Raw genomic sequence first — 13,795 nt, 5'->3', positions numbered from 1 at the left:
TTCTCTTGTTGCGGAGTGTGGGCTCTATGCATGTGGGCTGCAGTACTTGCAGCATGTGGGCTCAGTTGTTGTGGCACACGGGCTTAGTTGCTCTGCGGCATGTGGGATCTTCCCGGACCAGGGCTTAAACCCGTGTCCCCTGCATTGCAGGCAGATTAACCACTGCACCACCAGGGAAGCCCAAGGATTAATATCTTTAATTTACCTTAAGTCTTAAAATCATTAAGAAAAAAAGACGTTTTACATCAGAAAAATTGGGCAGTGGATTTGAGCAAGTAAATAACAAAATAAACATAAATGGATAAAAATGTATGAAAAAAGTTATCCTTCAATAATAAATGAAATGCAAATTAAAACATTTTCATTAATTAGGTTTAAAAATAATAATAGGGGCTTCCCTGGTGGCGCAGTGGTTAAGAATCTGCCTGACAATGCAGGGGATGCAGGTTCCAGCCCTGGTCCAGGAAAATCCCACATGCCGTGGAGCAACTAAGCCCGTGCGCCACAACTACTGAGGCTGCGCTCTAGAGCCCGTGAGCCACAACTACTGAAACCTGCACGCCTAGAGCCCATCTCTGCAACAACAGAAGCCATGCAATGAGAAGCCCGTGCACCACAACAAAGAGTAGCCCCCACTCACCGCACCTAAAGCCCACGTGCAGCAATGAAGACCTGATGCAGCCAAAAAAAATAATAATAGTAAACACTCACTGAGGCCTGAATGTATGCCGCTAAATATTTTATAAGTAATAACTCATTAAACAATGAGTTTAATAACAATGTAAGTTTTCCTAGTTTATCCATTTTAAAGATAAGGAAACAGAATTTAAATACATTCCAGGTCACTTCACCAGTAAGTAGCAGAGCAGGGATATAAAGGTAAGGAGGGGTGGGACTGAAAGTTCCAACTTTCTAATCACATGGTTGGTTCTCCAGGCAGCCAGCCCCCATCCTTAGGTGTGGCCCAAAACTCACCTCATTAATATAACAAAAGATACCTTTATCTGTTTCATCACTTAGGAAATCCCAAGGGTTTTAGAAGCTTTGTGCCAGAAACAAAGACTGAATATATATTTATTATAAATCATAGTATAACAGGATTTCACTTTAATTTGAAGCTATAAATATCTCCTGGCCATTTGTACCTGGGAAACAGCAATAAGAGAAAAAAAAAAAAGGTTTTCACACTGGCAGCACTAAATGACCTTGATTAAAAGGAGCTAGGGTTGCTGCTACACAACGGGGGCAGAAAGGGATATGCCTGGCACCGAGGGGATTCACTGGCTTATCTTGGAGCTTTCATGTCCAGTGATAACTGTAAACAGGCAGTTGCTGCAACAAAGGCCTGATGATGCTAGAGTAACTAAGGTTCTGGCCTTTGGAAATGAAGGTCCTGGTGACTCAGGCAAGCAACCTAGGTCTGCAAAAGTTATGGCCAAGAGAAGGGAAATCTACAGGCATGGTGGGGGTAGATGAAGATTATCAGCTAGGGCCTCAGACCAGTCACAACTGTGTAGACTGTAGCTTGTTCCACTAACCCTCCGGTTAAGACTGTACCTGACTACCACCCTGAATGATACATTGCAGATTAGATTCAATGTGTGCACAGATCCAAGCAGTACATGGAGTGGATGAGGAAATAGTATACCTCTTGTGCGTGCCTCGCTTCCCCTTGGCCCATCTTTTTACTCCAGGTGCTGCTGCAGCTCTCATTTGCCTGCAGGTGTGACCTGCAAAACTTCACCTCAGCTGCACAGCACACCACCCGCTTTCTGCCCTATGCTTCCTCCTCCATGAGATGCCAGTAAGAACCCAGTCAGCCAGTCTGAGCCATGCCCACACCTGGGAGTACAAGGGAATTAACTGCATGAGATAACTCTGGACCAAAAGGGAGAAAAGCTAGTACGTAAATATTCACTTTTTCCGTGTCTGGGGGTAAAATTCTGTGTCCATTCCACAGAGCTCCTCAGAAGGCCCCTATAAGAATTAAGCCCATTACCCCCAGAGGCAACGGGCCAAGAGCACCGTTTGGGCTCTGAAGATCACAGGGGCTGACAGAGCAAAATAGGAGCCCAAAAGGGCAAGGTGTGTTGGCTATGGCTAGATTGGGGGCCGCTGTTGGGTGAGAAGACAGGGACGGGGGAGGCCATGCTGAAGAACACAGGTAAAATGGTATAGAGCATTGGGTTTTCCCTCAACCTGTTTCACTCTGAGCAGTCTCCCACCTGTTCTTTCAGATCACTTCCTAACATAAACTATCTACAGACAAGCTTTCCTCTCAGGCTCTGCATTTTGGGGTACTCCAGGCTCATACAAGGATCAAATGAGACAATAGTTGTGAATATGCTCTGAAAGTTAAAAGCAATATACTCATGCAAGCCAGCCCCACAGAGCATGCTGTTCTTCCTATAGCACTTGATTTTACTTTGTCTTCATAGATGAAATTGTCACCCTACTGTTTCAAGACTAAACTACAAAGCATGGGGTAGCTTTTATTGAGCAATACTCTGTTACTTCATTTTCATCTTTATGACCTTATGAGGTAGTAGGCATTACTATCTCCAGGCCATAGATGATGAGAGGGGGACCTGGTATTCCAACTGCTAAACTCAAGCTAAGATTCTAGCCCAGATCTGACCTGCAAAGCCCATGCTCTATACCATTTTACCTGTTCTTCAGCATGGCCTCCACCCTCCCTGTCTTCTCACCCAACAGCGGCCCCCAATCTAGCCATAGCCAACACACCTTGCCCTTCTGGGCTCCTATTTTGCTCTGTCAGCCCCTGTGATCTTCAGAGCCTAAATCAAATGCCATCTCCCTAGACAGAACTGCTTCTTCATCAGCTTGCCAACATCACTTTCCTGAATCGCTATCTTTTTTTTTTTAAACCACAAGGTTGTAACTGTTCTGCTGAATTTACCACTGGGGCTGGAGCCAGATGACAGCTTAGGTTTTAAGTAGTACCAGATACATAATAAGCACTTAAATAATAACTGTTGAATGAACAGTTGTCAGAGTGTGTACTCATTAAGCACAGGGCCTAAGTTGTCCTGTTGATTGCTATATTCTCAGCACAATAGCACAATGCCTGGCTCATAGTAGACACTCATTTGCTGAATGACTGAATGAATGAACATGAATCTGTTTCTTCATTAAACTGTGAACTCTTACAAAGTAGGGATTCTACAATGTCCAGCAAATGTTTGTTGAATCTTTTTAATGATTAATAGATTCATTTAAACAGCAGTACATATAGTCATCATTGCCAGACTTAATATGAGATGTTAAATGTTCGATCCAATTTTCCTTCCCGGATAAGTTTTTCTTTCCTATCCTGTATAGACAGAAAAGAAAAAAGTACATTAAAAACAATGCATTCTGGCACAATTCATGGTATAGCTCTGAAAAACAGAAATGAGACACTCCCAGCCTAATTACAATCCCCTATTGTCTAAAGCCTACAGAGTATGAGTGAGGAAGTAATAATCTGAAGAAATAAAGGGACAATAAGAAAACACTCCTATTGAAAAACACCTATATTTTAGTAAGTAGAATTATATTACCCCACTAAATAGCATACACTGAAAGCAAAATGTAAATACCTTCTAGGTAAGTGTGGCCTACCTTTCTGTTAAGCAATAATTTATCAGATAATCAAAATATATACACTCCAGGAGAGTGGACTGGCCAGTTTAAAGCAGAGCTACATGGGTGGGCTCCAGTGTAGATGGGAACATGAGGCCTGGGGGCTGGGGTTGGGGACCTAGTATCAGAGCGGTCTAGTGTCAAAGATTAGCTTGGCTTTCTGTGCAGTCACATACCAAGGCCTCTGATGGCAGTGAGCCCCACCACAGGCTGCTTTGGCTTTTCTGTTGTTGGAGTATTAACATATTTTAACATTAATTCACAAAATGTGACCAACATAACTGGAATTCATGCAGACAGGGAGCATACTAAGTGATATATGTATTCTGCTAATACTTAACCCAATAAACATCTCTTTTAAAAGCAAACAAAATAAATATAAAAATTTGCAAAGATAACATCTAAAGATTAATCAGAATAGAAAAGTTTAACTTCTGTACATCCAATGAGAAAAAAGAAATTAACTTTTTAAGTTATTTCTATATTCTCTTGCTTAATATACACAATATAATTTCCTTACCTAATCTAAAACACACCAGGAAAACAAAAATAAATAAATAAATAAATAAAACACATCAGGAAAACTCTTTCATGAGCTAAGTTCAAGTCTTAGATATTTAAAGTGACCAATTCATTATTTTAAATTCTAGAGTAGCCATTAAATTAAATGTGAAAGACCCAGAGACAATCGTAGTTTATAAGAAAGTATATTTCTATATGAGTTGAAACAATAAAGCAATAAAACTAAACATATAATTGAAACTTCCTGTTTTAACTCAGTTGGAAAGGAATAAAGATAAAAGAGGAACTGAAGGAAGAGTAGAAAGACAAGATGGGAATTATCAAGAGAGAGAGCTGCAGCCAGCACAGAGGGAACCTATCACACAGATACCAAACACAAGGTCCTAATACTTACTCTGTCGGTTTTGAAAACATAATACCAGAAGAGGAGGGGCCCAATTCCAAACAGAGCTCCTAAAAGTGAGGTCTTGGGAGTGGGTCTGAAATTGGGATAGATATTTGCTGATCTTGCATAGGTCCAACGAATCAAGGCAGGATCTTCCTAAAATGAATGAAAACAAAAGATACAGGAAATTAAGTTCTACACTAAGAAACAATCTCATCAGGACTTTTGTGGAGAAGCACAAGAGATGCCCTTTGTTCTCTTCTACAGTTAAGGGTATACCCCGAATATTCCTAAATAGCTTCAAAGAAGATCTTTCATTTCCAGTATTTGTTGAATAATTCTCTGATGATCCTGTTCAGAATTTAAAAGACTCATATCATCCTTCAGCTTCCTATTTATTTAAGATTTAAGAATCCTGATCATTTTAAGCTGTCAGAGAAGGCACTTTTTTTTAAATCATTTTTTTCTATTCTTTTCTGGATTGTTTTTGGCGTCACGGTCTTTCTTGAAGTATGACAAACAGAACCACACAGTATTTCCAATGAGGACAAACAGATTTCATATGCTCTATCATACTGTGAACTTTGTTTCCAGTACCTTTTCTAATGCTATGCCCACACTGGTCTTTCCAGGCTACAAATAAACTGCAGGAAGAGGAAGACAGAAGTAGGCTAACTCTGAACTTTACATTTTTTAAGCTGACTTGGCTGGTATTTTAAGAACAAAATTATTACATTTCACATTATTAAAATAGTTTTTTGAAAGGACAAAGTTGTTAAAGAAAAATAATCAGATTGTCTTGGTTAAGAAAAAAGTAACTGTCAATTTTAATATATTTATACTAGAATAACTATGTAAAAATAGCAAATCTACCCCAAATACGTAATTAAATTTAATTAGCTAAATACCCTAATGATTTTACAAAATTATTTGCTCCAGTTAACTGATAGATAAAAATAAGCAAATGAAATCAGCTTTAAAACTTTAATACTAAGCTGTGAGGAGAACATTCAAGGTTTTAACCAACGCCAGGAAGTCATGATTGGTAGGACATAAATAATTAAACTGGATCTTTCACAGTAACATTTTAAATCAAACTGTTTGTCAAACTCTTTGCAGAGACAGTAAAGAAGGTGAAGACACAAGATACAGGTTCAAGGGGACATTTGAGCTCTATACCTGAATGGATAAATACATCTATCTATTCTTGTATCTATCCCTTCCTGTTATTAATGCATTTGAATGACTCTCTCATGCCAGAATTCTCTACCAGTCACCTCTCTACACCTAATATCTGCCAGATCTGTCTTCCAGAAACAGATATTTCATTTCATAAAAATACCAACAGCTCCATGACCATAGTTCATTGAACTAGGTACTGTTGTTGAAAGAGGTTCCAAAACACCTGCCGTGGGAGACAGTGCTCCTTCCTTGACACCACTCCACATCCAAAGGACTATCAGCAGCATGTGATATGGTGAACACCACTTTTTTTTAAAAATTTATTTATTTTATTTTTTTATTTTTGGCTGCGCTGGGTCTTTGTTGCTGCGCGCGGCACGGGCTTTCTCTAGTTGCGGCGAGCGGGGGCCACTCTTGGTTGCAGTGTGTGGGCTTCTCATTGTGGTGGTTTCTCTTGTTGCAGAGCATGGGCTCTAGGCGCGTGGGCCTCAGTAGTTATGGCGCATGGGCTCAGTAGTTTTGGTGCACGGGCTTAGTTGCTCCGCGGCATGTGGGATCTTCCCAGACCAGGGCTCAAACCTGTGTCCCCTGCGTTGGCAGGCAGGTTCTCAACCACTGCGCCACCAGCGAAGCTTATGAACACCACTTCTTGAAATCATTTCTTCACTTGGCTTCAAGGGCACACACCAGCTTGGCTTTCCTCCTAACTCTTTGGCCATTCCCTCTTAGTCTCTTTCGCTCTCTTCCTCCTTATCTCCCCAGTCTCTTAATATAGGACCTCAGACCTTGTGGGTCTTTCCTATCTACATTCACTCCCTTGATAATCTCTAGTCACATGGTTTTAAATATCCACCTATAGGCTGATGACTCCCCAAAACTATGCCTCCAGCCCTAGACCTGTACCCTGAACTGCAGACATAATATCCCACTCCCTGCTCAATGCTGACATATTGTCTAATTGGCAAATGTGATGCCAAACATGATGTATCCCAAACTGATTTGCCAATATGCCATTCCACCTTCATCCCTGATCCTTTCACACTCTTCCCTATCTTGGAAAAAGGCAACTTCATTCTTCACTTCAGTCAAAAACCTTGGAGTTATCCTTGAGTCCTCTCTTTCTCTTACACCACATATCCAATCTGCCAGCTAACCTGATTGGCTCTACTTTCAATACATAACCAGAATGGACCACTTCTTACCAACTCCACTGTCACCAACCTTGTAGCCACCATCAACTAAGAAATTAGATTACTGCAAAAGGCTCCTAACTAGTCTCCCTGCTCCTGCTTTTGCTCCCCCATAGTCTCTTTTCTACTAAGCAGCCAGAGTTGTTGTTAAAATGTAAGTCCTGGGCTTCCCTGGTGGCGCAGTGATTGAGAGTCTGCCTGCCGATGCAGGGGACACGGGTTCATGCCCCAGTCTGGGAAGATCCCACATGCTGCGGAGCAGCTGGGCCCGTGAGCCATGGCCGCTGAGCCTGTGCGTCCGGAGCCCGTGCTCCACAACGGGAGAGGCCACAACAGTGAGAGGCCCGCGTATCGCAAAAAAAAAAAAAATGTAAGTCCTAATTATGGGACACCCGACTCAGAAAAGTTCTTTCAATGGCCTATGAGGCTTGGTGTGATCTAGTCCCAGGTAACTTTCCCATCTCATCTCTTCCTACTCTGCCCTCACCTTTCTCCATGTTAGACACAATGGTCTTTTCAGTATTTTGGGAATTAACCAGGCACACTCCTGTCGAAGGACCCTCGTATTTGCTGTCCCCTCTGACTAAAATGCTACTTTCCCAGAGAGCTGAATGGCTAGCTCCCTCCCCTCACTTCTCTGAGATCTTCAATGTCACCTTCCAAGTGAGGCCTTTCCCTGTGCCTTTCTAAAACTGCAGCTGCTTTCCCTCTCTACTACATACACACACTCCTAATCCCCTTCCTTGCTTTATTTTTCTTCTTATCACTTCCCATTACTTAACATACTAAATGATTTAATTTTTTAACTTATTACTTGTCTTCCCTCTGGAAAGAAAGCTTTATGAGGACAGGAGTCTTTGCCTGTTTTGTTCTCCACTGTTACTGCAGTATCTAAAAGAGGACCCTGAGCAATTATTTATTCACTAAATCAATCATTCTTAGACATTAGGCAAAGAATTTCCATGTATTGCTCAATATATAATTGTCAGGCCCTCATTTACTTAACAGAACAACCAGTGAGGCTGGTGTAAAACCTGTTTTACACAGCAAAACTATAACTGCCCTGGGTCACAGAACTGGAAAAAAGAAAATCTGGAGTTTAAACCTCAGCTCTGTCTGACTCAAAGTCTCTCTCTCTCTCTTTTTTTTTTTTTTTTACTACATCTTACTATCTAGCACATCAAACCCAATCGTGTGAGTATGTATACAATCAATGTCTCTGTCCTCACCTTCTCCCAAGTAAATGAGGTTCTGGCTGAAGACAATATAGCCAAATGGTTAAGAGATGCTTTGGGTTATACAGACTACGGTTCAAATTCTGCTCTATCACTTGCTAACGTATATCTCTCTATGACATACTTGTCCTTCCCATGTAGTCTTTCTCATCTGTAAAATGGGGATAGTAATAGAGCTTAACTCTTTGAATAGCTGTGATATTTGAATATCATTCAGGAAGAGTTTCAATAGTGCCTGGCACACTGTAAGTTTCTTTCAATTCTCACAACTTCCTAACATTCCTACGGAACACCAATGCAACTGTTGAGAAAAGTCTTTTTTCTTTTTTAATCTAAAAGCACACTTCTTAAATAATAATAGCTATCAGTTTACTGTGCATGTATTATGTGCCGGGAATGTTACACAGACTATCTCATTTAACCTCACAACGATTCTATAAAGAATGTACTACCATTTCCATATATGAAAATTAGAAAACTAACGTTCAGAAGGCTTAGGGATATTGCACAAAGTCATATAGTTTGCTAGTACATAGCGCCTTGGCGTTTGACTCCAAAGCCCAAAGCTTCAGCAAGCTGTAGGGTGTTTGGGTCTTTAAAAGATATAAACCGAAAAATCACTATATTCCCTTCAGACGAGAGCAGTATTGCTATAAATGTGAACTGAAAAGTGGAAAACATCTTTAAAAAAAATACACACACACACACACCCCCATATTTCCTGAACACTCATCACACGCCAGGCACTGTGCTGGCCGGTCACGTGCCTTATCTCATTTAATCCTCCTAACAGCCTCATAAGATAGCAAGTACTATATTATCCCCATTTTTCAGACAGGAAAAACCGAGGCTAAGCAACAGAGTTGAACAACTTTTTCAAAATCACTCAGGCGGGAAGTGATCAAGCCAAGACTCAAACCCAGCATGGTGTGAATCCAGAACCCGTCCTCTAGACCACCGAGCTCTCTACCCAAGGTCAAAGGGCTAATGAACTGGCCTGCTCTCTGGGCCTGGAAGAGGATCCGTGTCTAAAATACTCTTCGGGAACGGTGACCGCTCCGCGGCGTGATTCCCCTTGTCAGGTCTGAGCTGCCCAGCCCGACGGGACCGTCCCGACTCTGGCCCCTCGATTCCCACCCGCTGGCCCCTCACTCACGATGACCCCATGACGGCTGGGGTCGTTGTACTGAAGCAGGTACTCCCGTTTAAGCCGGGATCTTATGGCCAAACGCTCGGCTTGTGCCTTCCGAGTTTCCGGAGATATGTCGTATTCAGCTGGGTTGAGGGTAGTGGGCAGGGTCGCCAGGCGCGACGTCTTGGGCTCGGGGAACGACATCTTGGCGCCCCGGCGCACAACTGCGCCTGCGCGGTCCGAGGCCCGCCCTCTTCAGTCTGACCTTCGTCCTGAGGCAGTGCGCCTGCGCGTTAGCCAGAGGTTGAAGATGGAGTTTAGTAAGAAGTTCAGCCTCTTTCCTCAACCTTCCTCACGGTCCTGGCCCCCTAGTGGCGACCTGCGCAGGCTCAAGGTACTTTCCTCGCCTTCCCCCACACCCCTCCTTCCCCTACCCCCCTCCAAATCTAACGCTTGTTGCTCCTTCCTAGCAGCCTTATCCCTACTGAAATACAGAGCTTATTATGTGAAGTTGAGCTGGCAGAGACTGAAAATGGGATTGACTGTGGAATTCTGATTCAGTGTGGGTTCATCTCTGCGACTTGCGACATGTCACTTAACTTCTCGGAGTTTCCTCTTCCTTATCCCGGAGATAATGACCCCTATTCTATCCACGTAGCAAAACTGTTGTGAGGATTAAAATAAATAATTAATAGATGCCAACATACTTTGCAAGGCACAATTTCTCTTCCAAGAAAAAGAAAATTAGCTTTTCTGTGCGTTACCATATTAGATCCATACAACATAAGCAGAAGAGTATTTTTCATTGGCATGAAATAATGTTTAATAGGAGAATGATGTTAGAAGTGTTCCCTGCCTGACTATAGGTCAGAAAAAAATGGTATTGTATAAACCTCGCAAAGAAACAATATCTTAGTTAAAATACTAAAACCTCTTATGTAAAATCCCTAGCACTCTTCAGGTGCTAAGAATAAAAAACATCCTTAGAGATATGAAAATAAGCATAAGGGCACTGTGTCTTGCTGTGAAAGATAATTTTGGGAAACAAGGAGTGTAACCTAAAAGGAAACCTTCTCCACCTCTACTGTCCTTCTCCTTTCCCCACTATCACCACAGAAAAAGGGCAACTTCAAATTGTATGACAGGGTCTTTGGGTACCAGTCAGACGCTCCTTAGGGGAAAACATGTAAACAGTATTTCCATAACTCAGACAGGGAATGCTGGATCAGCTTGGGTGAAGCGTCTGGGGACATGTAGGTATGTTGGGAAATGGTTACTAGGCAGAGAAGGGACCTAGAAAGTGTTGGCGCTTGAAGTGATGAGGAGCAGCACTAGCTACTGTCAAATTTACTCAACATTTTAATACTGTTTTAAAATATTTATTAAGCACTTGCCGCATGAAGCACACTGCACACTAGTCAGTCAATCTTCCAGGCTCAGTGGGGGAAACAACAGAAGAAATGAAGGACAAGATGTTTGTCTCTGAGAAGCTGACAGGCAGTACAGAAAGAACAGACAGAATATGATAATATTTGCAAAGCAGTTTAATGATCAAATGAATATAGTAGCAAAGTGGGCTCAGGGGAATGCAGGCTGAGGGAATATAGAAAAAAGAAACTTGAGACAAATCACTCACACTCCATTTTAAAGGAGTGGGGGGGAAAAATTTCTGTTTTTTTCTGAGGTGTTTAAACATATTAAGAAAATAAAATGAAAAGCAGGAGCAAGTTGAAAATTCTAAAGACTACTTTGATAGTTTCAAAAACCTTTTGTTAATAGATTAGACACTGATCAAGGAAGAAGGGCATGTTAAAAAAGAAAAGAAAAGAAAAAAGAAAGGAGTACATTGAGTACAAGCCAACCGACAAAGTTAAAAAAAAAAGGACTAAGTTTAAGAGAGGGAGAGAGAGAGAGACAGAGAGAAGAAACTTCATCATTTCGTTTTGGATGAGTTAAGGGGATTATCTCCACATTTGCTTTTTTTTTTTAATGAGGTCATTTATTTATTTATTTATTTATTTTTGGCCACGTTGAGTCTTTGTTGCTGTGCACGAAGGTTTTTGTCTGGTTTCGCGGCGAGTGGGGTCTACTCTTTGTTGTGGTGCGTTGGCTTCTCACTGTGGTGGCTTCTCTTGTTGCAGAGCGTGGGGTCTAGGCACGCGGGCCTCAGTAGTTGTGGCACGTGGGCTCAGTAGTTGTGGCACGTGGGCTCAGTAGTTGTGGCTCATGGGCTCTAGAGCACAGGCTCAGTAGTTGTGGCTCGCGGGCTTAGTTGCTCCACGGCACATGGGATCTTCCCTGACCACGGCTCGAACCCATGTCCCCTGCGTTGGCATGTGGACTCTTAACCACTGCGCCACCAGGGAAGTTCCTGCACATTTGCTTAATTATCATAAGGATCCCTTCAGATAACTGTTAAAAATATGAAGTCCTAGGTTTTGTTCTGCTCTTGTAGATTCAGAACTGGTCTTCAGGGAAACCCAGGAGTCAGTATTTTTTACAATTTCTTGAAGGGACTCTTACGATATTGCATGTTTGGGGAACATAGAGATGAATATAAGAGGTCTTCCTTTTCCCAGAAAAGGCCATCTTAGAATGAATCTATTTAAGATGGAGACCTAGATTCTATAGTGAAAGAAAAAGACTTGATTGGGACTTTAGCTTGAAACGGTGCAACCGATAAATTATGAAAATGAATTTATCTTGTATTTAATACATTTTAGGTCACAATTACAACTGTGTGCTAATTCTGATAAATCAGGTGTTAATTTGTGGGGACATTATTTTTATGTAGCTCATTATGCTTCACTGCATTTGATTTTTTGCAGCAGGGTTATATTTGCAAAAGTGCTGGAGGGCTTTGTCCTTTGAAACCAGATTATTTCCTTCTGAAGCGCTGATGTTATCATCATTCTTATTCATTTTTCTCTTTTTCATTTGTTACCTGGTCCAGCTGTAAGATCCTCCTGTATTAGTAACTTTGCATGTGGATCTAGCAGTTCACCAACATCACTTTCATCAATTTCATGAAATTCCACATCTTTTGCAAGATTTGCAATAGATTTCTATTGCATTCGAGAACTGGTTATTTCCAAATGGATGACCAAGACTTTGATGGGGTGAATGTAGGCACTAGGGTTAGCAGATGGAATAATTTCAGTGAGCAGCAGTTTCACAGGTGGTCATATCATCAATGTATATTTCATGTTTTGAAGATTTTTACTTCTCTAAGAAATCTCCTAATAGAATTTATGAGAATTTATTGGATTACAGGGACTAAATACATGTATCTGTACTTGGTCGGAAGAGGGGGGATGAAGTGGTGAAGTGTAGAAGGAGAGAAGTGCATATATGCAGGGGTGGTTAAGCTATATAAATGGGGCAGGGTTTCAGGGAACAGAAGACGGACAGGTGAATACAGAAACTGTAAGAAGCAGATAAGTTCCAGCTTGCAACAATATGAAGAACATTCCTTCTCTTAATTGAGTAGGATCATATGTATATTTGGGAATAAACTCTTCACTTTGGGTTGAAAATAAACCCAATGCCCAGAGATTTAATTAATCAGTGATTAACAGCATTTGACATTTAGTGAGTATTCTCTATTACTATTATTTTTTAAAATCTTGTCCTAACATTGAATGTTAGCAAAGAATATACTCTCAAGCTAACGAAAGGTCCCCTCTTTACAGGAGCCCTCTCCACTACCCTGGTAAGGACCCTAAAAATGTGTTCGCATGGTCATTCTGTTTTTGTAAAATTAGAAAATGTAAGCTATTTGAATCACAATTGCCTAAGACTGCTGTGTCTCTCCTCTCTGACTTCCCCCTTCTATCACATTTTTCTCCTGTTGGGTGGTATTGCGGTGGCCTTAGATATTTGGGGGATCTTACCAACAAAAGTTGGGGTTTAGTAAGATATATTTATTTGATTCACATCTATGCCAGATGGAGTTAAGTTATTGCTAGCCATCCAGGTACAGGATGGCTTCCAGGGATACTGCCATCACCTAGTGTGCCATGAAGGTTCAGGATCAGAGTTTGTATTGTGATATAAACTTGTCCTGTGAAGCCTGGCCCTGGAAATAATGAGGGTAGAGGAAGAGAACAAGGTTTGAAATAAACAGAACTAGAAGCTAATTTGTAGAATGTTCTTCTAGTCATCATTGAATCTTTTTTTCTCAAAGATTTTTTTCTCCCCTCCTTCTCCCCCAAATTATATAAACTTCAAATCCCATCAAACCTGGATCTTCCTGTTTGTCAGTCTTGTTAAGGCTGCAAGGAAGAGACTCAGAGTGCCTCGTGAATTAATTTATTTGCAAGGAGATCCAGGAACATGGGGGTAGCAAGGAAAGTCATCTCTTGTTTCGCATAGCTACCCTGGGAACTTGTCTTCCAAAACTGAAACGAACAGCAGTTCCAAGGGAGAATAAGAAAAATACTCCAGAGTTTTCAGAGTCTCACCTAAGCTCACGGATCCCACTTTCCCTTTGTTTATTACCTAG

The 13,795-nt window shown here is 41.4% G+C and overlaps 1 protein-coding gene across 1 annotated transcript; it reads right to left on the bottom strand.

The window, feature by feature from the left end:
• Positions 1–3,200: 3,200 nt before the first annotated feature.
• On the bottom strand, positions 3,201–9,533 carry NDUFB4 (NADH:ubiquinone oxidoreductase subunit B4). The gene is made up of 3 exons (XM_022562612.2): positions 9,316–9,533; positions 4,562–4,708; positions 3,201–3,334 (listed from the first exon to the last, which is right to left on the bottom strand). Exons 1-3 carry the CDS (start codon positions 9,493–9,495, stop codon positions 3,272–3,274), a joined length of 390 nt encoding a protein of 129 aa, XP_022418320.1. The 5' UTR covers positions 9,496–9,533; the 3' UTR covers positions 3,201–3,271.
• Positions 9,534–13,795: the final 4,262 nt, after the last annotated feature.

This window comes from Delphinapterus leucas, chromosome 4 (assembly GCF_059928025.1).
Source record: "Delphinapterus leucas isolate spDelLeu-1000000601 "Yukka" chromosome 4, BTC_Dleu_Yukka2, whole genome shotgun sequence".
Classification (NCBI taxonomy): Eukaryota; Metazoa; Chordata; class Mammalia; order Artiodactyla; family Monodontidae; genus Delphinapterus; species Delphinapterus leucas.
This window is presented reverse-complemented; position numbering and strand designations above follow the sequence as displayed.